Source organism: Protomyctophum bolini (assembly GCF_963924005.1).
Source record: "Protomyctophum bolini genome assembly, chromosome: 7".
Taxonomy (NCBI): domain Eukaryota; kingdom Metazoa; phylum Chordata; class Actinopteri; order Myctophiformes; family Myctophidae; genus Protomyctophum; species Protomyctophum bolini.
In genome coordinates this window covers 12,577,028-12,600,764 of record NC_137868.1, presented here as the reverse complement: position 1 = coordinate 12,600,764, position 23,737 = coordinate 12,577,028, and the positions used below count along the sequence as shown (strand labels likewise).

The 23,737-nt window shown below is 42.6% G+C and overlaps 3 protein-coding genes across 4 annotated transcripts; all 3 read right to left on the bottom strand.

Annotated features, from left to right (window-relative positions):
• Positions 1 to 1,488: 1,488 nt before the first annotated feature.
• On the bottom strand, positions 1,489 to 4,553 carry lypc (ly6 domain containing, pigment cell). The gene is made up of 3 exons (XM_080767875.1): positions 4,433 to 4,553; positions 4,065 to 4,184; positions 1,489 to 1,919 (listed from the first exon to the last, which is right to left on the bottom strand). Exons 1-3 carry the CDS (start codon positions 4,482 to 4,484, stop codon positions 1,705 to 1,707), a joined length of 387 nt encoding a protein of 128 aa, XP_080624001.1. The 5' UTR covers positions 4,485 to 4,553; the 3' UTR covers positions 1,489 to 1,704.
• A 2,044-nt stretch (positions 4,554 to 6,597) lies between these two features.
• On the bottom strand, positions 6,598 to 12,656 carry tektl1 (tektin like 1; the record flags this gene model as incomplete). Its single annotated transcript, XM_080768039.1, has 9 exons — positions 12,469 to 12,656; positions 12,015 to 12,308; positions 9,369 to 9,653; positions 9,018 to 9,122; positions 8,680 to 8,830; positions 8,369 to 8,535; positions 7,766 to 7,861; positions 7,287 to 7,400; positions 6,598 to 6,795 (listed from the first exon to the last, which is right to left on the bottom strand). The coding sequence occupies exons 1-9, from the start codon at positions 12,502 to 12,504 to the stop codon at positions 6,598 to 6,600; spliced, it is 1,446 nt and encodes a 481-aa protein (XP_080624165.1). The 5' UTR covers positions 12,505 to 12,656.
• On the bottom strand, positions 12,651 to 20,804 carry LOC308318469 (uncharacterized protein). Of its 2 annotated transcripts, none has more exons than XM_080768037.1 (11): positions 20,728 to 20,804; positions 19,432 to 19,650; positions 18,218 to 19,233; positions 17,463 to 17,618; positions 16,659 to 16,736; positions 15,883 to 15,999; positions 15,244 to 15,393; positions 14,918 to 15,085; positions 14,433 to 14,624; positions 13,575 to 13,766; positions 12,651 to 13,484 (listed from the first exon to the last, which is right to left on the bottom strand). In XM_080768037.1, exons 2-11 carry the CDS (start codon positions 19,601 to 19,603, stop codon positions 13,380 to 13,382), a joined length of 2,346 nt encoding a protein of 781 aa, XP_080624163.1. In that variant the 5' UTR covers positions 19,604 to 19,650; positions 20,728 to 20,804; the 3' UTR covers positions 12,651 to 13,379. The 2 variants fall into 2 exon arrangements, with proteins under 2 accessions (XP_080624163.1, XP_080624164.1); XM_080768038.1 differs by lacking the exon at positions 20,728 to 20,804 and adding an exon at positions 20,400 to 20,509.
• Between the last annotated feature and the right edge of the window lie 2,933 nt (positions 20,805 to 23,737).

Genomic DNA, 23,737 nt, shown 5'->3' with positions numbered 1-23,737 from the left:
GGCCGGGGACATGTTTAATATTTTATTGTCAGCCGGAAAACACAAATGGCTATGGCATAAATAATCTATTATTCAATGTGTTAATTATGTGTGTTATTAACTCATGTTAAACGACACTAATTATAGGTTTAATGTTATTGTTATAGGCCTATATGGCTACAACATGCAAAATAGCAACAAAATTGCCCAATGCAAAAATCGTGTGCTACATTGAATTGACCATATCCCACACGCTCATATATTTTCATTCAAAATGAAAATGAAAATTTGCTTTGTTTTTTTATTCGTAGTGAAATCTGTTGTTTTTGGTGAAATACATTAGGCCTATGGGTTAAAATAAATGACCACATGGCTGCTTACTGATTCTCAACCAGTTCAAGGACCCCAGGTTTGACATGTACTGTATTAATCAGCCAGCAACAACAATCCAATAGACTCAGACTAGAGTGTGTGTGTGTGTGTGTGTGTGTGTGTGTGCGTGTGTGTGTGTGTGTGTGTGTGTGTGTGTGTGTGTGTGTGCAGCTGGTAAAATATGACTATGTCATTTTGGGCTTGTTTCTTTCCTTTCTTATTTTTGTTTTTCATAAAAGGAAAAAAATACTGTTCCAATTATATAACCATTTATAATTATAACATAACTTATTTGACAAAAAAAAAAAAAAAACGCACACTGGTATGATCCTATAGGACGGTGTATGAACACATAGTGTACAATTGCCTTTTGTTGAGAATGCATAAAGCACATAAGCTACAGTAGACTAGAGCACCGAGTCGGTAATGATGGAAGTTGGAGATCCATGCTGTACAATATCCGTTGTACCCGTGTCAGAGTACCTGTTCTACCCATCAGTCTGTGTCCTTTTATGCCCATATGAGATTTCTGTATCTGTCTTGTATGATATGGAGTTCTGTGTCAGGCATGCCCAAATATTAAGTGTTGTAACTTGTGGCCAGCTCCATATGGCAGGTGTGTCCATTTTTCAAAGGGCCCTATTAGGAAACACCCAAGGGCCAACTACATATCCTTCAAAATGTTCAAATAACAGTACATATGCATCTCATTTAAACAATTTTATGTAACTATCATCATCAATATTTAATATCAATGGTCTTTTGTTAGGTGTGCTGTGAACAAAACACAAAAATAACTCAGCCTTTTTTCAGCCTTATTTCACTACCAAATGTAGCCAGACGTGCAAGGTAAATCATGAAATAAAATAGCCCTGTGTCAAATTCGGTGGGGCGAACGGTTCTCAAGTTATGTGGATTACAGACACACGCGCGCACACACACACACACACACGCACGCACGCACGCACGCAACCACGCACGCACACACACACACACACACACACACACACACACACACACACACACACACACACACAAACTCAGTTCTCAAACTTTTTATTTTAATGTCATGAACCCTCAAATTAATATTTGGGCCTATTTGGCCCCCATCTGAAAATATCTTGTGCCAGACAGGGACCCCTCCTAAAAGGATTTGCGCTGTTAAAATCTTTACAAAATATTACAAATACATTTTTTTAATAGCAGATTTACAAGCTCACACGCGTTGTGATCTTTAAATAGCCAATGTATATATATATATATAGGGTTAAAGTGGCTGAACAGATTTTCATGCTATACGAACTAATTTTGCTAAGGAACCCTGAGGGTCCCCTTGAGAATCACAGGGCACAATCACCACACAGAGACAAAGTATGAGATGAGAAGTGTGAGTAGTGTGCCCGTCCAGTAGGGGGTGATAGAATAAGCTCCGCCTGTATTGCACAGGTGTGTGTTGCAGCATTCATTGGTGAAGGTGAAGTTGAGCCCCATGGTGTACTTTTCACCACTGAGACCACACAGGGCTGTAAGGACGCAGCTCCTCTCATAAAGAACCACACGGAAGTCTCCTGAAAACAGAATTATTCATGTTAGTGTGGTGAAGGCACCAACCATAGTGTGCGCACGCACGCACGCGTACGCACATGCACACACACACACACACACACACACACACACACACACACACACACACACACACACACACACACACAAACTGATTTCATTTAATCACATTTATATAATTTGGAATTTGGAATGCACAACAGTTCAGGGCATATTTTGATATTTTGCACGCACATCCAAAGTAAAAAGGCCAAGGTGCTTAAAAAAAGAGTCCTCACCCTGGATCCAGCTCCAAATATATTTTGTATTTCCACATTGGTGGTTAATAACATCAAATGCATATGGAGCTGGATCCAGTGTGCAGATTCTATTGCTCTTTCCATTGTCAATGAGAAATTGTTTACACAAATTAATTAAACAAAAGCTAAACACCAGTAAGACGCCTGAGGGCGAGAAGGGGCGAAGTCGCGTGCATATCTGCCTGGGTGACAGCAGACTGCTGGGCGAGCACTGGCGCTTTGGCATGGGGGGTAAGATCTTAATTTTCGGCCTGTTAACAACTCTAGTTTTCGCCAGCTGCCGGGCGTGGCTGCACTAATAACTTTGGGGCAGGCCCGTCTCTTTGGGGCAGAGTTTGAATGGACAGGGATCAGTCAAAAGGGAGACATCGAAGAGGAAGGATGGATGGGGAAGGATCAACATATAGAATGTCAGAATAGGTCAGCTCCACATATGGAGATCTAAGGGTTTGAGGTTTGAGGACAGATGTAGAGTTGCTGGCCAATATTGATGACATCAGGGATCTCTATACCCGGTATGGACTTAATATTGATGACATCAGGGATCTCCATCCCTGATGATGTCACGTGATGTCACGTGCTCCATCCCTGATGATGTCACATGATGTCACATGCTCAATCCCTGATGGGTGACCAACCAACCAACACACACACTGACGGCTCTTTATCATACATCATATCATTCCGGCCAATCACAATTTTCATCTTCAATGTTTGTGTTTCACAAACCCTCAAAGCTGGACATAGGAGAGGCTAGCGCCCATTAAAAATCCACCGTAGACATGTTATGAGCTACTTTTTGTTAAGAAATTCCTTGCAGGTGATTATTTTCAGTGTCAGAGTTTGGAAGCGCTTGCTTTCAGCAAAGCAACTTCCTGCTGTCTCCTGCATTATGTGCAAATTCAAAACAAGTGGTACGCAGGGCCGTTGAGTGGTATCCAATGTGCACTTTCAAACTCCAACACTTCACCTGCAAGGAATCTCTTGAGAGAAAGTATCATAACATGTCTACAGTGGGTTTTTATGAAACAAACACTTTGCAGATGGAAAGAGGATAATTCAAGCTTTTTATACAGCTGCAATGTTGCTGAGTTTGATGTTGTTTAATACAATCACATAGGACGTTTCTGTTTGGATGTATGGGCTGTCAATGGCAAATTGCAGCTAGTTGCCACCCTGCCATTAACTTAATGGCAAGATGTTCTCAATCTGCATGAGGTCAATACTACAGTATATGCATTTGTTTAGTAGCTTACAGCACTGGTTCTCAACATGGAGTCGAACCAGGGGTCCAAATGGACACTTATGGGTAACTCCAACGGTGTACAAATGAACAAACAAAGTCCTTGAAATTGGAAAGGGTGCTTACCACTGGCCTATACAGCCTCTTGGGCAATGCTTGATTAGATGGAACAATTTGGTGTTAAGTTTAAGTGGCTTGCACATGGACATGTTGGTGCTGCTAGTTATATACTGAGTGAGGGTTGTTAAAAAAGTCTTTCCTCCTCAAATTAACACGGCCACACCTCTACCTCTACTCTCACATCTACCAGTGCTACCACTTGCCATTGAATATCAGTAGCTGACAGTAAATAAACATGTTCACCAATTGTTTCCTAGAAACTAGAAATTAGCACTGACAAGCCAAGGTGTATAAGAAATTATTGATAATGATATATGAAATCAGACATGGTATTGAACTGAATTGTTGTGTGTTATGACATGTTCTAATGTTGCACACACATTGAATTTAACAACTTTAAACCTGCAAAATCTTTAGGCTGTTTCATCGTATGTAGGGCTTAAGTGGTTAAATGGTGCACACTGCACAGTAACTTTAGGCCTCCTCACCTTTTTGGCCCACAGCTCTGCTGGACAGACATACTTGGCCCGGAGGACACTTCATAGGATACCTGATGCAGTCCAGCGGCGAGATGGCAGGGAACACACAGGTGTAACAGAAAAGGGGGACTGAAACACAGATTGTTTACCATCAGAAAAACTGAAATACTGAATGAATAGCCTTTGAGTGGCGAGACATTAATCTCATCAATATAAAAAAAAAAACAACTGAAACTGAATCTGCAAACTGGATACTGAAGAAAATTGTACAAGCATGCACTTGTGCACGTGCGACGCGACACACACACACACACACACACACACACACACACACACACACACACACACACACACACACAGGGATATTATTCACTTACCCACAGCTGGGAATAAACACAGGAAAAGCAGAGGACAAAGGAGCTTCGACATCACTTTGTGTTATTGTCTCTCTCCAAACAAAGACAAAACTGTATAACTCACTAACTTCTTCTTGCTATCGCCTATATCAATGTTGCTGCACTCATCTTAGCCTGGAGTTACTTGATATAGAATATGCTCTTATCCACTCAAACCTATTTCCTGGTCGTCCTTATCAGTATTATCCCAGGTTGTTTGCCTTTGGGTTTCGTCTCTCCTTCCACCCAACCAAGCTACTGAGATCTGATCAGTACTCCCTACTTTCTCTTGAAATTGTGTTAATTACCTCCAAGAGTCTCCCCACCCTAGCAGATCTGATTCAATTTGGCCTAAGTTGTCCAGTGTTGTTAAGCCTGAAGTTACTATGGTGCCGGGCTTAGCTGTGGTATATTCTTTCATGCAAGCATGGGAATTGACTATAAAAGGAGCTTGACAGGACAATTTTCTTTGGTTTAAATCTATTAAAAACTAATTTTAAGTCTGCAAATTGAACCTCACAAACAAACTGCAACGTAGTCTTCCACACACAAAAGGTAATGTTGATTGAATCATCCCTTATTTCTTAATGAAAGACGTGAAGTTTGGTAGGAGGGCTGTCAAGTGACCAGCAGTCTCATGACTGGGAAACTGAATAAGAGGAACACTGTGCAATCCTTAGTGTTAATTCAATTCTGAGAGTGTACAGATGGACCATATGGGTCCATCTGTACCATATGGGTCCATCTGTACACTCCCAGAGTTGAATTAATACTCAAGGGTTTTGCAGTGTATAAACAGGGACAGGAGTATTGCCAGGAGACTCCAACACTTAAGTTGCACAGTAAAGCACTCATTTGTTATTGTTTTATTTTGGGGATCAAGCATGTAAACATTCAATTATTGAAAGAAAGCATGAATATGTTGATCAAATTTCAATAACATATATATTTTGTAGTTAGTAAGACTTTGCAGACCTGGCTAAATTCTTGCAAATACACTGATCCAAGATCTTATGTTACACACCATAACATTTGACGTAAAGATTTCAGAGATTTCTAAATTGCAACTGTACAATATTTAAAGGATTGAAAAGTTGATAAAGGTGATTCCCACAAATGGTCAGGGCACCTGAAGAAAGAGGGGTGATCCGAGCACTCAAAACGGTTTAAAAAAGAGGAGAGGGCAGATATAAAATCAAGGTACTTTATTAAAGTTTAAAACGCCAACATGTTTTGACTCAAACAAGTCTTCATCAGGGTGCCTGTTCAGGGGAGGAAGGAACTGGGGAGGATACACCCCCCTAATGAGGCCCTTCACTGTCAGGTGAAAAGAAGATGGTGGCTTGATGGCCAGGGAGTCTATGTGTTTCCTCCATCAACTGCACCTTGGTCTGCCCCGGGGTCTGCCCGAAAGGCATCCTATAACCAGATGCCTGAACCACCTAAGCTGGCTCCTTTCCCAGCGATTCGGCGAAGAAGCAGCGACTCTACTCTGAGTCTCTCTCATGTGACTGAACTTCTCACCCTATCTCTAAGGGAGATGCCAGCCACCCGTGACCCACACTTCATGACCATAGGTGAGAGTAGGAACGAAGATTGCTCGGTAGACAGAGAGCTTTGACTTCTCTGGCTCAACTCTCTTTTCGTTATAACATTGCGGTACGACGACTGCAATACCGCCCCTGCCGATCCGGTTCTCCGGCATGATCATCATCGCAGCCGCCGTACACTCGGCTGCGAACTGGTCCAGTGAGAGCTGAAGGTCTTGGACCGATGGTGCCATCAGGACCACATCATCTGCATTCCTGTCCATGAAAATCACAAACAGGATAGGCAGCTCTGGCGGAGGCCAACCTGCTGCATAATATTTTCATTATTTGCGATTGCAGTCATTGAAAACTTAAATAAAACGATTTTGAAAAGAAGGAAAGTTGATAAAGGTATCATGAGAGGAGAACTATAAGCACCATTCCTTTCCTCGTTTCCTGCAATAAATTATAAAATGTATATAACATTCCAATACTGTACAGATTATTGCTGATTGCTGTAATTAATAAAAAAAAAAAAAAAGATTCCATCATCAACACCCAAACGTCTCTTTCACACATCATTTCAAGAGACTTGGTACTGAATACAAGGTGTTTATTTCAGTATGCCCCCTGCTGGAGGACAGTGGGCATGGCTCGTTTATCCACACGCTGACGCCTCATGCGGACTATGGCAGAGTCCACCTGGGCCGCCACCGTCTTGCCATGCATGTTGTCTAGAAGATGCTGGCAGGTGCCATGTAGTCTGGCCAGCTCATCCTCAGAGGACAACAGACAGCGCCTCAGCACTGCACTGCCCTAAGAATCACAAACAATACACAGATAGCTTGATCAGACTGTCATGCTCAACTGGTCTAAAGTTCAAACGGTAACAGGTAGGCCTAAACGGTCGCCCAGGCCTTTTCCATCTCGCCCCACTAATTCACGGTGATTATATAAAAGGAATTATCATATGAATTTATCATTGTTAAGTTCACTCCACGGGCATAATAGCATATGATGATGCCATTACAAAACATGGGCTACATGGAAGAAATGTGTTTAACGAAATTAATTGCTGGACGGTCCTAAATTAAATTAATTAAGCAGTCACCATCTCTGTCATGTTATTCTTTCTTAATGAGTATAGAGATCGACTACAATCAAATAAATCTGTATACAAGATAATTTCAGATTTCAGAGAGGGAGGGAAATACTAAATGAACTACATTAAAACATTTTGCGGGGGCGAGTTGGTAAAGGGGCGACCACATCATTGCAGACATGCTTGACTTGAGCTGGAGTTTTACCTGTATGAGATGAGCCGCCTCGGGTAACTGTGTCCCAGGGTGTCTATGGTAGACATGGACTAGAGGCCTGTTCAGTTTCTCTCTGGACAATATATCTCCACTGTATTCTGGGCCCTTGATAACGCATGAATAAAATAGAAAACATTGTCTTGGCAGATGTGCTGACCCTGTGTAAGGATATAGTGTAGGTAAACATCCTGAAGTCCAACCTATAAGCACATGGTTATTGTAGGAAATACAGTTGATCAGCAGGAGGGTTAACAGTCTTTGTAGTGAGTTGTGCTTGAAATGTACTGTATCAAACTCCTCAATGGGCCACGCATCTGAAACAAATGCTCTTCCCACCACGTCTATTTTATTTATGCTAACTTGACCTACAGTGTTTTCATGTTAAATGTCACAGAAACAAACAATATAAACTGTATATCTCACATAAAGCGCTCAAAGGAACAACTCTGTAACATGTATAGGCTACTGACCTGTGCTCTACCGTGGTTGTGTCGAATACAGTTCATTTCCCTCTGTTTGCGAAACAAGGCCTGTCTGGTTGCTGTGGACATCAAAGTTAAGTTTTGCTGAAAAAGAGGAGAATTTATGCTGTGACATGCAAGAATAAAGTGTAAAAGAGGTTAAAATAATTAAATCTTACACAAATGTCAAAACCGTTACACACCATGCATCATTGAAATGTATTTAGTTTTAGTACAGAGAGAGACAGGAATCTCCTCCTGTGACAAGTCGTAAAGCTAGATTCCCATCAGTGATGTCACATGTGGTACAACAGTGTCACTCACTGACAATCGTCAAGCTATCAATGTGACAGGATCCATCTTGCAACACAGTTTAAATTAGGGTGCTCTGGGAAATAAAATAAAATGTGGTGTTGCTAAGTTAAGTGTGTGGCAAGTCTACAGTTTACCACCCCCCCCCCCCCCCCCACACACACCCCACACACACACACACACACACACACACACACACACACACACACACACACACACACACACACACCTAAATGTTTCCTTCCTTCCTACCTTATTGAATTTAAGACCTTATTGAATTTAATTGTTTTTAATATGTACCTTAAGAGTGATGGTCTCTGCTATTTTCTTTATCAGGCCATTATTAACACAGTGGTGAGCAGCTTTCTGCCTGGAGATGGCGCTGGCTATCATCTGTCTGATGTTCTCCCTCAGAAGCTGGGACTGACTCACAGCAGTGGCAGCCAACTCCAGACTCTTCTGACTATCTGTGGACATACATTGTACATTCTTTGGACCTTTAACCGTAGAGCACAGTGTTACTTACAGTAGTAGTGAAGGAGTAGTTCATTTAAATGTAACAGTGGAGAATGTAGCCCTACACCCTTCCTAATTGTGATTATGTGGAGTACCTGGTGTGAATGGGCTGACAGGGTCAGTTTTTGTCCGAGAGGGAGGGCCACGTCCTCCTGAAGACAGAGAACCACTGTGTGGCAGCAGCTGTATGACACGAGCCCTCTCACAGGCACAACCCAACAGCTGCCTACTGCACTGACCCAGGGTCTGTGGAAGTTGGGTAGAGCTTTTGTTTACCACAACTGTGCCAATTCATTATGAAGAACTGAAAATGTAATTGGATTTGATAGGGAGAGTGGTGCTTTGACAGCTTAGACAGGGACAGTAAATGGTAGGCAGCCTGTGGGAGAGGCATACTTGACAAATATAATTGGGTCAACTGATAATTTGTCACCTGTAGCTGGGTCACAGTGTCTCTCAGCGTTCCCTCCAGATCCCGTTTCAAATCAGACAGCTCTTGTCTCTCACATGCCAGCAAGTAATCAGCACCATCTCTCTCCTGCAACAGTAGATATTTACACTTCATCATCATATCACATGCATGGTGGTGTTGACATGATTCTGGGTCAAAGGTCAAACTGCCTGTCTGCCTTTCTTTTCTTGCAGCACTGTCTGTGTTATTGTCATCCCCAGGACATTCAGTGAGGAAAATAATTGTATTGCAACTGTGAGAGAAAGTACAGTGTGTAACGTATCTGTATTTATCCATGCAATGATTCCATCAGACTGCCTCTCAGTCACTCACTGTCTCAACAGTGGCCGGTCTTTGGGTTCTCCCCTCCACACTCTTCATGTTGACTTGGAGGTCACACCTCAGGCTGCGTATCATCTTCTCCAGGTGACCCTTCTCCCTCTCCAGCTTGGTTCCCTCTTGTGTCACCCTGCCTGCCTGCCTGCGGAGTTGGCCCTCGACATCGCGCACTCTGCGCATGTACTCACCAGCTACTGCAATGCTAGCCTCCGCACACTGCTCACGCAAACTGGGAGGGGGGAACGGCGCCACACCTGTGGTTTGGGTGCCATGAAGAAACTATAAATAGAAGGAAGACTGTCAAATTGTGTTTCCTTTGGAAGGAGACAACAAGAAGAGGGTAACTGCAATAACAACACACTAATTAAATATAGGCGCGATAGGGTTGGACTAAAATACACCATAATGCGCCTGTCAGACATGCGCAGAGCAAGTTCAGTCAGGAAACTCAGTGCAGTTGCTGCCGGCCGTTAATTGGGCGGCATCGGCATCACTTCTGATTCATGATTCACTTCATCCAATCACACATTCCACTCATTCCAGTTTCATACCGGCTATTTAAACTGGAAGTTTGCTCTGCTCAATCTGCTTGCTTACTTGCTGCTGCACACTGATACTGTTGCTCTGCTGTCTGCTTAAACTTTTGCTGCTTACCCTCCTCCACCCCAGCTATACCATCTATCATTTTGGATCTGATGTTTAGGTACAGGGCCCCGGGGGATTCGGAGTCCCTATGGTTGAGACTGATGCGCTTGATCTCAGTACCTAAAAAGCAGATCAATTCATCACTAAACCATAATAAATCTATTGCTCATTTTATATTCAATAAATATATATTCCATTCATTCTTGAGTTGTCCTGACTGAACTAAGTTCATAGCCTACAGTTATAAAAGTGAAGGCCAATAATAATAATGTTGCATGGTGGGCTAAGCAGAGGACCCCTGACAGAGCAACTTCTTGTAACTGTCACGGGAAAAAAACATGTTTTTCCCCGTTTGCTAATTCAGTTTGCTAATAAACAGTGGTACGATTTCAGATCACAACGAACACATGATTCACTCATGACTTCAACATTTCAGCATGATCAACAATAAACTAAAGAATGAATGTCCATTGTAGCGTACTTGTGGCGGTCGCTTATTCAAAACAAAAGCCACCACATTAGCATTTGAATACCTGTTCTGAGGACACCCCCACCACCCCTGTAAAGGTTTGACTACTGATATGAAATAATTCATATCAGTACATATGCAAACTGTGTTCAATACTTCTGTGAGAGAGCGTCATGTCCATGCTCTGAATTATATTAAGAAGAATGCCTATCATCCACTGACCATTTGATACGACAGCGTGCAGAGCACAGCTAACACCACACTGACCATTTGATCCAACTGACCATTGCCTAGTATGTTGTCTCACGTCACCAGTAATACACATCTCAAATTTGAGATGTGTATTAGCCAATCAGCTTAAAGGAGAATTCCATACTAAAAGGCTTTCTTACCTTTCTTTGTAGTCGTTACGTCCCCATCAAAGAGGTCCAGGTGTTATTTTGTGCAAAAGCTCCTTATTGGCTATTTCCCCTACCCTAAGCCCTAATTGAATTGCATTGAATTGAATGGGATGTATGGGGTGTTGTGCTAATTCGCTTATTTCCATCGAAATAAGTAGTTAAGTGTGCCGCTTGGGTTATTATTTACATTATGAATAGAGGATATATACAAAAAATATATAATTTTGAGCGATGGAAATAAGCGAATTAGCACAACACCCCATACATCCCATTCAATTCATTTAGGGCTTAGGGTAGGGGAAATAGCCAATGAGGAGCTTTTGCACAAAATAACACCTGGACCTCTTTGATGGGGACGCAACAACTACAAAGAAAGGTAAGAAAGCCTTTTAGTATGGAATTCTCCTTTAAAGGCCAAAGGGATAGAGAGAACTACATGATTAATTAGTAAGGATATGAATATTTCTGTAAACATCTGACAACTGTATATAAAGACTTTAACTCTCGAGAAAGAAGAGCGGAGTGAACAACACAGAGACAGAGCTGGTGGTCTGGGACACCTTTCCGGGGTCTTGGAATCTGTGCTGCTATGGCTGTCTCTAAATAAACACGAGATGACCTACAACTCTTGTCTTGTTCATTTCCCCGAAAATACTCATCACTACGTGACAAAAACAGTCATGGGGGAGGGAAGCTCAGGGGTGCCATTTTGCGTTCCTATTTTCTTCAGAGGTGCTCCAGCTACCAGGCACCCCCGTAGTTGTCGCCACTGACCCCTGATGTGGGCCCGCTGCTACTATGGTCACATCCTCTGTGACCATAGTTGCATGCCACTGATGATGACTTGTGTGTGTTCGCAATGTAGTCAGCTGGATGACAATCTCTTGCCAGGCAGTGTGAACTACATACATTAATTGAAAAACATCTAAATTAATGAATGAAAAACTCAAATGTTAACTGTGGGAATTAGCCTACAGATTGTTTTTGCATCTTTAGTTTTCAGTCCAAAGCAGACCTAGTACTTATAATATGCCTATACTGCAGCCCAGGTCGGTATACAGTAGATAAGACTGACCATTATGGTAATGTTAATATACCTCTGTAAACCTGCCACGTTTCTCTTACCATTGTCCCAGTGGTGTAAGGCCTTGTCAGCTTATGTTTACAAATGGAATCATGATGACCGTCATTCATTTCCTTCTCTTCCTTCTCATCCTCGGTTGTCCGTACGTCCCTGTCCTTAGGAGAGAAGCCAACAGTACAGCTCAGAGGCCGGCTGGTGCCTGCCCCACGTCCTGCATGGGTTTGCCGCACCAAGCGTTCAGCACGGCGGATGGAGTGCACCGTCGCATCGTGCCACAAGTGTGGTCCAATGGTCACAGAGCAGAGTGGAACCGACTGCACCTGCATTTCTCCTCCCTGATCAAACACCATTGGCATTTACAATCGCTTATTGGCTCCTTGCATTACAAATACTTTCAAAATGAAATGGTAAACCATCGACTAGCAGGACACAAAAAAAAAAAAAACTTTTGTATCTGCTCCATAGCAACAGTTCCCGAAGTAACTAGAAACTTACAGGCTTTTGATTGGTCAGTGTGGACTGGGAGGGCATGCCTGAGGAGAGCCTTTATTGTAATACAATAGCTGGAGATCAAGTTCTGTTGAGAGAAATCTACAGGTCATTGGGCTCAACATGCATAGGCGATTACATTTGTTGCCTACATCAATGGCTATACTACGATAGGTAACGAAATAAAATTAAGTCGGAAATAAATTAGATTAGAGTAGTTTATTCTCTTGAATAAAAGAAAAGAAAATTAATAGACATCACACTTAAAGTTATTGTAAAGCAACGCGCTTAAGGAAAATTATTAAGGCAAGTTCCCCAAATAAAACGTTTGAGCCACATTACTTTTTACAAGTTACGGTAATCAGGTGCTCAATTTAAGTAAAAGTAGCTACTGTAAACAAAAATGGCAAGATTTGTACTTATAGGCCTATAGGCTCATCAAAATGAAAAAGAAACACAAATAAGACAGCATGACTGCACTTTAAAGAATTAAAGAAATATACAGAATTAATCAATAAACATGCGATTCAGAAATGAATCAACCATCCAACAATCAACACATTTGAATGAAATTTTAAATTAAGTGATGCATCTCCAGTTTTAAGAAATCAATAAACCATTCCAAACTATTGCCCCATCATAAATAATCTTGTATTCCACTCTGGACAGCTGAAATGTCAGTTTTGAATTAATAGTCAAGTACTCAAGTAAAAAATGTTCCTTTGGTCCATACTAGGACAAGGCACGTACAGTATCTCAAGAATGAAGAAGAAAAATACGTTTTTAGTCCCAAACGTACACCACAATAAACATGTCCATGCAAACGTGGTGCCAAAGTGCAAGTTAGTATAACATCTCTATACAGAACATGTGCATTCTGTTTCAACTTCATGCTACTGTATGCCCAGTGCCCTCAATCACAAGGTGTGTTTAACAGCAGTCATGGGTTCATATTTGTTCAGCAGGTTGTGCTGCAGCTCTTTGAAGAGATGGTCACGCTCCTCAGAGTCTAGGAGGATTTGCTGTGTTGAAGAAAATTGACAACAAAGCATATAAGTGTCCATATAGCGTTGAAAGGTGAAACACTTTAAACATTCGCAATAAGCGCTTACCTCTATGAGTTTGTCTCGCTTCTCCAGGCTCTCTCTCAGTTTCCTCTCTTCACGCTCTCTGTCCTCCCTGTCATGCTGCCAAGATCTTTCTGCCGCCTTCTTCTCCTTTCCATACTCCCTCATCTCCCTGCGAGTGTCTTTGAGCTGCTCCGTCAGTGAGGCCACAGTCTGACTGTGGCTCTTCTGCTGGTTCTGATGAGAACATTAATGCATGTTTTTTCCATATTGAAAAATGTATGAACAAACACTGCTATGTCTGTGTGTATCAGAGGAAGCGTGTGGCCGTGTACACTCTCCCCAAGTAGTGAGGGTTAACAGCAATAGGGACCATGTGCATAAATATAAATATAGATTGTCACTCAGGTAATAGTCATTGCCCAAGTTTATCCTACCAAGGCCTGCCACGGACTGGGTATAACACACCAAGAACATTACCCTCAAACTAGAGGATCTTTGCTGTGTACTGTATGAAGCCAAGTGTGTTATTTATCATCTGTGTTCTAATGAGTGCTTTATTTGCCCATGGTGTATGAGATAGTTGAAAGCCCTGCAAGACAGAGAAACCGCCGGAAAGCACTCTTTTATGTTAAATTAAACAAATTATGGAAGTCTTGTCTTGTTGCTGGCAAGCCTGATGCCTCACTGTCGAATGGTCACCGTTTTCTGTTCTGTGTTTTGGTTCCATTGCACTTGGATAAACTCCATTATGTTCTCACTCGTGAATTTTACCAAACCATCAGCAGCAATAGTGATGCAGTCGAAAATATTGAGATGATTTAACAAGTCAATGTGAACAAATAGCCAAAATGTGATGCGTGTCAGTGGCAATTACAGTGTGTCAGAGCCTGAAGGTCTCACCTGCACCATAACCTGGTAGTCCTGCAGAGTGGTGGTGAGCTTGGTGACATCCTGGCACATGGTGGCGCTGTTGTCCTCTCTCTCCTGTATCCAGGCTGCCAGCAGCCTCTCTTTCTCCTTCAACTGGTAGGCCAGTGCTGATTCTGCCCCACCCCCTGGCAATCCCTGGCCAATCACAGACTCGGAGAGAGCCTGTAAGGACAGCAAGGCAAGTTATGAGGGAAAACTTTTCCTCCAGCGAGCCAGTAAGGTCAATATTTACAGATCAAATTAATGTGGCAGGAAAAAGCTGTGGGTGAGAGCTGGGAGGGAGGGTGGGTGGGTGGGTGGAAGTGAAAGCCAATGACTGGGGAAAGGTTTGGCTGAAATTAAAGAAATTATCATTATGTCAACAAAATCAATACAGGATGTTTTGTGAGAAAGGGTGTGACATTTCTCACAAACTTGCTGGATTTCTGTTGGGCCAGTGATTCATTGTCCCTCACCTGTACATCTCTCTGACAGCTCTCTAGCTCCACCTTGAGGCAGTGGAGCAGAGCCTCCTTCTCTTTCAGCACTGCTGCCAGGGCCTGGTCCCTCTGTCTCCACACCGCCCTCTCTTTCACCGTCTCCTGCAGCATGCGCTCCTTCTCTCCCAGGAGCACTCGCAGATCCTGGGGTCAACATGGAATGCAGACCAGTCTAAATAACACTTCTGACAAGAGTTGTGTGAAGGAAAAAGTACAATGTACGCAGTGTGTGAACGTGGTAATGGTGTGGCGGTGTAAAGAAACACAGGTACCCAGTGTGTGTGTGTATTATGCTTCTTTACATTGATAACATCCTGGTTGCACTGCAGCACAGCATTGAGTGTGTTGAGGTCTCTCTCTCGTTCTCTCCCAGCCTTCCTCAGTGCTTCTACCTCCCTCTCCATTCCTTTCTCCTTCTCGTTCATCTCAGACCTCAAACGTTCCAAGGCACCCTGCAGCACATTTACAGCCATTTATATTTCACACTTAACGAAGAATAACTTTCAATGAGTGCTACAGTGGAATTACATTAAATTACCAGCGTGACAATATGAAACGGAATCAGCAGTAAGGAATTGAAGGATCAAAGTCACAAGGCTCGTAAGAAACGGCCAACAAATATAACGTTTTGTGTCATTAGTACATCTGTGTATTGTGAAGAAGTGCCATGTAAAGAGACAAGCACTAGTCATAGGTAATTAATCAGTAAGACATATTAAGCCACTGTCACCCATAATAATATTGCATTACAATTACAGGTATAAGGATATTTTTTGTACCCCGAAATCCATTAAGGTATTGAATTGATATACTAAGCAAATACTATGTGCTTAAGTTACATATGATATCAGTATGAGTGAAATATACAAAGACTGGCTGCTATCAGCAACTTCTGTCCGTCAACAATCTGGATGGACACTTTCAGCACCAATAACTCTTACCTTGTTATCAGAGAGAGTTTCCTTTAGGTTCTCCGTCAGTTTCTCAGTCAGCCTATCAGCCAGGTTAGTCCCTGCTCCCTCCTCCACACACAGCCTCCTGATCAAACCTATGCACTCCTGGGGAAAACAGGAAATTGTTGTCTACTGTGTGGAAAGTTACTTTGGAGACATAGTGTTTTAATTCAGCAACAAAAGTTCCATTAGAAATGAGCTTTTATTCCCTCCTGGCAGCAATAACTTAATGGAAACTAAAGCTAGTACCAGTACCTTTAATTGCTGTTATACCATAGAGATTTTCTTTCATGAGTTTTCTCTTGTCTAGAAGTGTACATTTGAATAATTGTAAATTGTATGAAAAGGTGTCATATAATGGGTCACATGGTGGCATGACACTTACATAAAATAATTCATTCATTCAATAGTGACAGTAAAGATCTGCAAGGTGATAATATAAATATTCTCAATATGGCATTATTTCCTTCAATCACCTTCAGCTCAAGAAAAGAGAACCTTGGTCAGACTCAAAACAATAATATTTCAAGATATAAATTCCACAACATAGCCTGAAAGCATTTTCCACGGACTCAGCAGAACTCAGCTGTGAGTGAGACCAACACATGTTTTGGTGGTACTGTCCCTTTAAAGGTCATACAGCCAATACTAGGAAGACAAACAACATTCCAGTGAGCTTTGAACCCGTGGCCCAGCTGTAACAGAGTACCCCGGACACCATGCATGCATGACTGAATCCTGTCTACCCTCATAACTTCACCCACCTGGATCAACCGCTCACGGCTGTGAAGGGAGTGGCCTAGGCTCTGGAGAAGCACACTGCTACCTTCCCTCTGGGGCAACTAGAGAAAACAAAACGACATTGCACTCTTCAAAAGTGAGAGTGGTTTTCACTGAGTCACAAAAATAAAGAGCGAGAGACAAGGTCATTCAGGACACAAGATACGAAACAACAGCTTAAGGCCCTGCTAATGATATCTTATATCGTATAATGAAAAGCCTAGTGAGCCCTGGGCAAAATATACTGGTTGGGGAGGATTCCAGAGAAGATCCCGTGTATATTGTGTGTGTTGTTGGCTTGTGATCAGTACCTGCAGCTGCACCCTTTCAAAGTGACAAAGATATCTGCACCCACCTACCATGCCTTGCATAATGCTATATTTGTGCTCTGTCAACACAATATTTAGAGTGGCTCAAGGAAAGCAGCAATTTAACCACGTGACTAAATGGAGGTGTATGCTGTGCATCTGTGCTTCTAAGCACTGCAGAATAAACCTGTTTTTCTCTTGTGAAAAGGGTTAGAAGCCGATTCCCATGGCAGTTACAAACATCTGGGCTGGGCAAACTGCATTAGCTTGTAGAATGTTTCTGATATTTCTAGGGCTATTGTGTAGGTAACGGGGCTATAGCTGGAATGATTTTACACGATTGAGTGCTTGTAATGATGCTCCTAAGGTTATATGTAATTACTGCACATATTTAGGTAGCCACAGATTTTTAGTCTCATCTAAATGACTGAAAAGAGATAAGAAAATCAATAGCAGTGCATCAGAGCGGTGGATACTTACTGGGGCCCAGTCCTCTGATCCAATGACCTCCATGTCAGCAGTTGTTCTGCTGCTGCCATGTTTCAGTTCAGTCTCCAGGGTCCTGATGCGGGCCATGGCTTGATCCAGCTGACTTTGCATCTGCCTGAAAGCGTGGTGTACTCTCCCTGTAGTGTTCTGAAATAACAGGGACTTCGAATAAATGCATGGCTTTAATTTGTCATTGTTTACTTTCAAAACATGGTGAATATTCTTTACAGCCTTTTCATAGATTCTGGATAGTGTTGCAGCCCACCGAATCAATATTACATGGAACCATCACTGCTGGACTGCTCAGTCAACTGAATACAAGCCGTCAGATTATTACTTAAAAAAAACATTATGGTAGCCACTGCTTTGTAAGTTTACCCTGCAGTTGAGAGCTGTACACTTTTTGAAAAGAAACTGACAAATAGAAATAAAAATCTTTTGGCAAGTTCAATTAAAATGAAAGTTACATTATAGAGGCACAGCAATCAACATACTGTATTCATTCATATCATTTATAGCATGGTGTGTGTGTGTGTGTGTGTGTGTGTGTGTGTGTTACAACACGTCGCCATGTACTACATGTCCTTGTGCATTAGAGATTATTATTGTTGTTAGCATTGATTGTCTTGGCAATTATTGTCCTATATCTATATTTCATGTTTTGCCCCTGACCCTGTCATTTGTGTTCTACACACTGGCAATAAAGTGTTTCTAGTACCATTACCACCGGAGTAAGAAATACTCACCTCTCGATGTAGTGGCATGAACTCATCTCTTAGCTCTGAGTCTGTTATCATATTATCACCAGTCTCTTCATCCCGTCCGTTCTCTCCATTCTCTGCACCTCCAAACGTCAGAACCCTGTGCAATACCGGTGATATCGTCTCATCTGACACTTCCGAGTACCTCCCTTCCTTCTTGCCCAGAACAGGGATCCTACTCCCTAATGGAGAACTGATTGGCTTTCCCTCAATACCTTTCAGCTCTTTAAGAACAAGACTGAGTGAATCTGGTGAATCGAATGGGTCGGCACCGTCCAGTGACACCAGAGACTGGATGGACTCTGTGCGAGACGGAACCAGTAAGGAGAGACTGGAACCAGCCAAAGATGCAGGGCTGGAACAGACGGATGACGACCTTGACCAATGGAGTGGCATGCTCTGGGACTTGTCCCGTGACAGGGCTAATGGGGAAAAGGACTGGAAAGGCATGCGGCGGGGAATGCCACAAACAGACTCATAATCTGAGTCAGACACCCGTAGCGCGGTACACCCCTCACAACCTTTACCTTTTCTACACCTTTTACCCGTTCTTATGAAATATGGACATGTGGCCCATTTCTCGGACCAGCACTCGTACTCTGAAAGAGCCATATTATCTCGGAGCATCTCTCTGTATCCCTCCTTCTCAGCCTCTCCATCCTCCTCACTTGTGCTGCCCATGGTCTTAAAGTCATGTGGGTGTCTGTGGCAGTAATTGTGGCGCACCCACTGTCTGATCTTGTCCCTCTCATCGGTCATCTTCTTAAGCCTCTCGGATGAGAGCACCTTCACCCTGGCTATGACCGAGTCAAACTTGAAAACCCGCTCTAGAACACCCACACATTTGCCACACAGGAACTCTCCGAGTCCACTGCCTCGCGGTACCGGCTGTCCCAGGATATGCGTTAGCACAGAGAGCACATCTACTCCTTTTGAAGGGGAGGACGGCGATAGTAAGGACTGGGACAGAGAGACGGATGATCCCAGAGACAGGGTACTACCTGCAAGGGGCACAGAAAGTAGTCACTAAACCAGGCATGGAAACCATATATGTGGCAACCAAATAAGACCATATTAATTACTCGGATATAAAATATTCAGATGTAAATTACAAGATTTGGCTAACAAATGAATAATTCCTCATTCTATTCAACAATCTTTTATGTGAACAAATAAAATCCTCATTGTTTCACACTTACCCCATGGGCTACTCAGAGAAGATCTGGACACACTCCCATCTCTCAGGTATTCAGTAGGAGTCTGTGGCTGACCACCCCTCTTGTTCTGACTTGCAAACAACCATCGTCTTTGGTTACCCTGGAGAGGGCCCCCACATACACGACACCCCTCCTTTTTCCCTCTGGAGGACATTATGGATGGAGAGATGAACTTCTCCCTTGATGTCCACACAGGAAGATCTGAAATAACTGTTAATCCTGCTTTATTATAATTCAATGTGGAAACCTCAAGTAGAATTCATTTTCAGCATCGCTTGTAGCCAGGATTGCCACTGGCCGTACAACAAGTAATCAATGTACACTACACTGACTACAGTAGCTTGAACTTCAAAATATTCCAGTCTTAACTGGATGATCAAAACGTTGTCTCTATTATCCCACTAGAAAACATTTGCTCCAATGTTTTAACCCTGAATAGCCAGGTCTCTTATGCTTTGTCTAGCACTGACTAGCAGTATGGTTTTTAATCTACTCCCCTTCGGATGTTGTGACCGGACAGAGTGCTCTCCCCAATAGCAAGCAGCTCAGCTGGGTGGGTGTTTACAGTAGTTAACCACGGGGCGTACACGTCGACCTTCAGCCACGCTGACAGTAAAAATCTGTCAGGCTGTGACTGTCGATGCAGAAAATGCTTTTCCCAAACTATTAAACTTGTCCACCGCTTTTCGCAGCACTTTTGAGTTCGCCTCGTTCGCACACAGGCAGGCAGCCCATTTATTCTACTGCGTTAAATCGGAATAAAAACACGGACTGCATGGAATCAATTCATATGTCCTGGACTCGTGGTCAAACTGACCTGCCGTCTATCTGGTTCTATTTTAGGCAACTGAACTGAAGTGCAGCGAGACAAACGCTGAGCATTAGAATGAAGGCTATCCTATGAATGCCGCGCCGTGGTGATTCAGCCGAAAATAAACCTGCCAACTCACTGTTCTCAATCTCTTCGCACCTTCGATTTAGCACCAGTAGGCTACTACACTTCGTTCGATCTCATCATGACACAATGTGATAGAGCGTGAGTTTTCATACAAAGCATAGGCTACTATTACAGCTGCTACAGGTTCAATCCGGACTGAACGTGATAAAGTAGAGAAATATATCACAGCCGAGGAGATAGCAGCCTATCGTTATCTATAGTACAACTCAAACCAGAAACCACACAGTCAGCTGATAAAAGCCGATCTCGCGACACACACCGTAATAACTGAACATTGAATCAAAACTATGTGTAAATTGGTTTAAAAAAAAGTTTCTTACAAACTGAAACTCCTCCAGGAACTCGACTGCGTTGCAACACCGGAGGGAAGGGAGAGCTGACTGTGCGCGCTACCTTGTTGACGTCATCAATGCTACCTGTTATGAGGGCTGGCACTCTGGCCATCCCAGTGTTAAAGCTGCAATCCGTAACTTTTATGTATTTTTCTCCCTCTCCTCTTCCTGGCTTGCGTTGTCTATATGTTTCCCACACGAGAGACCACATTTCTACGTTCTTCCTCCCCAGGCTACAACACTGTTCCTCACCTATCAATGAGTTTATTAAGGTCAATTGATTTGTTCAAATTGATTGCCTGCAGGCTGAGTGGCTGCATTGATCAACTGAAAAGGACAAAAGTATGTGATGTGCACAGTGCACACAGCACAGAGAGCACACTCTAAACAGATTGGTAAAATGGAAAAGGGCATTACATTTTTTTATATGTCCAGTAGTTTGATGGCTATAAATGTGAATCTCATTTGTGCGAAAGTAGTTAAGTATAAGTAGTAGTATATGTTCGATATATGATGAAGAAAAGAATAGATTTATCATTTATCTCACTGCAGTCACTGGAAATGTTGTTTGTGACTAAATTATATTTTCAGGCTACATGAATCTTGCCTACTCCAAACAGTAAAACACTTTACAATTTGTCCAAAACTTGTCTGTCCACAACACTGGGTAGCCTAGTAGGGCCTACTAACGAATCAATATCATGATATTGGAAGGATGATACAATATAAATCACGGTGATATATATCGTGATATATCGCGATACCGATATATCTTCCCACAGTCCCACCCCTAGAAAGCACTATGGCTTGGACCCCAATTCCTTCATATTCAATTCATCTGAAATTGACAAATGTGAGTCTCCATTATACTGCGTAGGCTACATATGAAATGAAAGCAGACACTATCGAATTAATTTAAAAACAATTATGGAATAGGTCTCCACCCGCTCAGGTCAGTTTGTGGCCTCCTGGTGGCGCTATAATAGGTCAATGTGAAAAGGGTGCCATTTCTTCTTACGCCTTGGATGGCAATTGGATGATTTGAGGCATTTTGTTCCAAAAATGTGTTTTGCAAAAATCCACCTGTTGGCGGTATAACAGGCCAATGTGAAAAGGGTGGGATATATTCCTCAGCCTAGTAGGAAAGTCTGTGAAAGATTTCACGTAAATTGCACACTGCGTTCATGATTGAACATTTGAGGCTTTTTGTTCAAAACGGGCCAATCCTGCAAACGTAATGTTGTCCAATTAGGATGGAATATGAAATATCGGACAGATCCGGCTTGAACACATGACCATAGAGTGTGTAACGATTTGTGGGATTTTTGGACAGAATCTGGAGGAGTGTTTTTCAAAAGTCGACCTCCTGGTTGCGCTATATCAGGCCGTGTGCAAAACATACAGTGCAAAACATACTCTCTCCGCATGCCTTCGGCCTGGTGGAGACAACTAGATAAAGTGCCCCTTGGGGCACAGGTCTCCACCAGGGCATGTCAGGTTGTGGCCTCCTGGTGGCACTATAATAGGCCAATGTGAAAAGGGTGCCATTTCTTCTTACGCCTTGGCAATTGGATACGAACAATGGCAATGGAGACGAACGGACACACACACACACACACACACACACACACACACACACACACACACACACACACACACACACACACACACACACACACACACACACACACACACACACACACATTTAGTTTCCTTTTCTTTCCTTTTAAATCAATTATTTGCATTGCACACAAAAAGCTTTCTGAGGCGCTTGCAAGATATGTTCCTAGCAGAGCTGTCATATAAGTTTGACTGAATCATTGATTGATTGCCAGAGTTTTCACCTGGACTGCCACGGTGTGATGACTCCATCATCTGGTCCTCCAATCAGTACAAGCTTCTTGATGTGTAGAAAGTTCTGCCTCCAGGCTGATGAGGTGAAACACATATCCATAGTAACGTAGTAACATAAAGAAAATACACACACGTGTGTATTACACATATGTTACATGAACAAACTGACCAAAACTAGAACGGACCAGGGAAAAGGGGAACGCAGTGTACATTTTGGAGGGTCATTATTAGTCATACCTTTCATTTGAAAGTTGGGTATATCTCCATTTAGAAGAGCCAGGAAGGTTCTGCTCTGTATATAGCGAACTCTCTGGTGAGGGTCTGTGGGAGGACATCAGTTTACCATTAAGGCCTAGTCACAAATGGACACTTTCTGTCCATATCTATTATAGCAAGCATGAAAGACTCTTCATATGGTCAGGAAGCCATTTAAGTGTCTGTGGAGAGAGAAGTGATAGTTACTGCACGTGAAAAGAGGACATTTATTTAGGGAACAGCAAAATGAGAACCACATACAGTACATACCAATTGCACACTTATTATCTGTTAATTCCCTTATCACTACTTTGAGCAGTTGTGTGAGTTGTATTGCACTTTCTTCATGTCGATAAACTTCTAAACGGAGGTAGGATTAATTTTGTGCTGCTGTCTGCGTTGTTCCTCCACATGCCATAAAGAACAGTGCGTGCACACACACACGGACAAGAGTGTGCACACAAGAGTGAGAGAGAGACGTTTAGTCCCCGACACACGTTACCCTAATTTTACGTCCTAACTATTACTTGAAGTATTATTTAACACCATAGATAAACGTCTTAGTAGTGGTGCCAGCTCACGGTAGAAACATCTAAAGAGTTGTGGCACACACAGATAGCCAAAGTGCCGATTATTTATTAGGATGCGGAGTAGGGACCAACGTTTCGGCAGATACAACTGCCTTCTTCAGGTATTCCCTAAAGAAGGCAGTTCAGTTTTATCATGCCGTTGGCTGCATTTTGCATGATTTTGGGTAGGTCTTGAATCCTTGAACTTGTTTCCACATTGGTCGAAGGCTGCCCAGATTGTCATACAGATCTATCACTGACAAGTTGGTGCCTGGATGAGCCTGGAAAAAGAAGTATAATCAACTATCCATAAAGACAAA

What these genes read in the sequence shown, in the direction of transcription:
- lypc (XM_080767875.1), bottom strand. Translation starts at nt 4,484, where the DNA reads ATGTCGAAGCTCCTTTGTCCTCTGCTTTTCCTGTGTTTATTCCCAGCT. An exon ending in GTGTTTATTCCCAGCTGTGG is followed by an intron (nt 4,185 to 4,432) that starts GTAAGTGAATAA and finishes TCTGTGTTTCAG; the next exon opens with TCCCCCTTTTCTGTTACACC. An exon ending in CAGAGCTGTGGGCCAAAAAG is followed by an intron (nt 1,920 to 4,064) that starts GTGAGGAGGCCT and finishes TTCTGTTTTCAG; the next exon opens with GAGACTTCCGTGTGGTTCTT.
- LOC308318469 (XM_080768037.1), bottom strand. Translation starts at nt 19,603, where the DNA reads ATGTCCTCCAGAGGGAAAAAGGAGGGGTGTCGTGTATGTGGGGGCCCT. An exon ending in TCATGCCACTACATCGAGAG is followed by an intron (nt 17,619 to 18,217) that starts GTGAGTATTTCT and finishes CTGTTATTTCAG; the next exon opens with AACACTACAGGGAGAGTACA. An exon ending in GATCAGAGGACTGGGCCCCA is followed by an intron (nt 16,737 to 17,462) that starts GTAAGTATCCAC and finishes TGTTTTCTCTAG; the next exon opens with TTGCCCCAGAGGGAAGGTAG.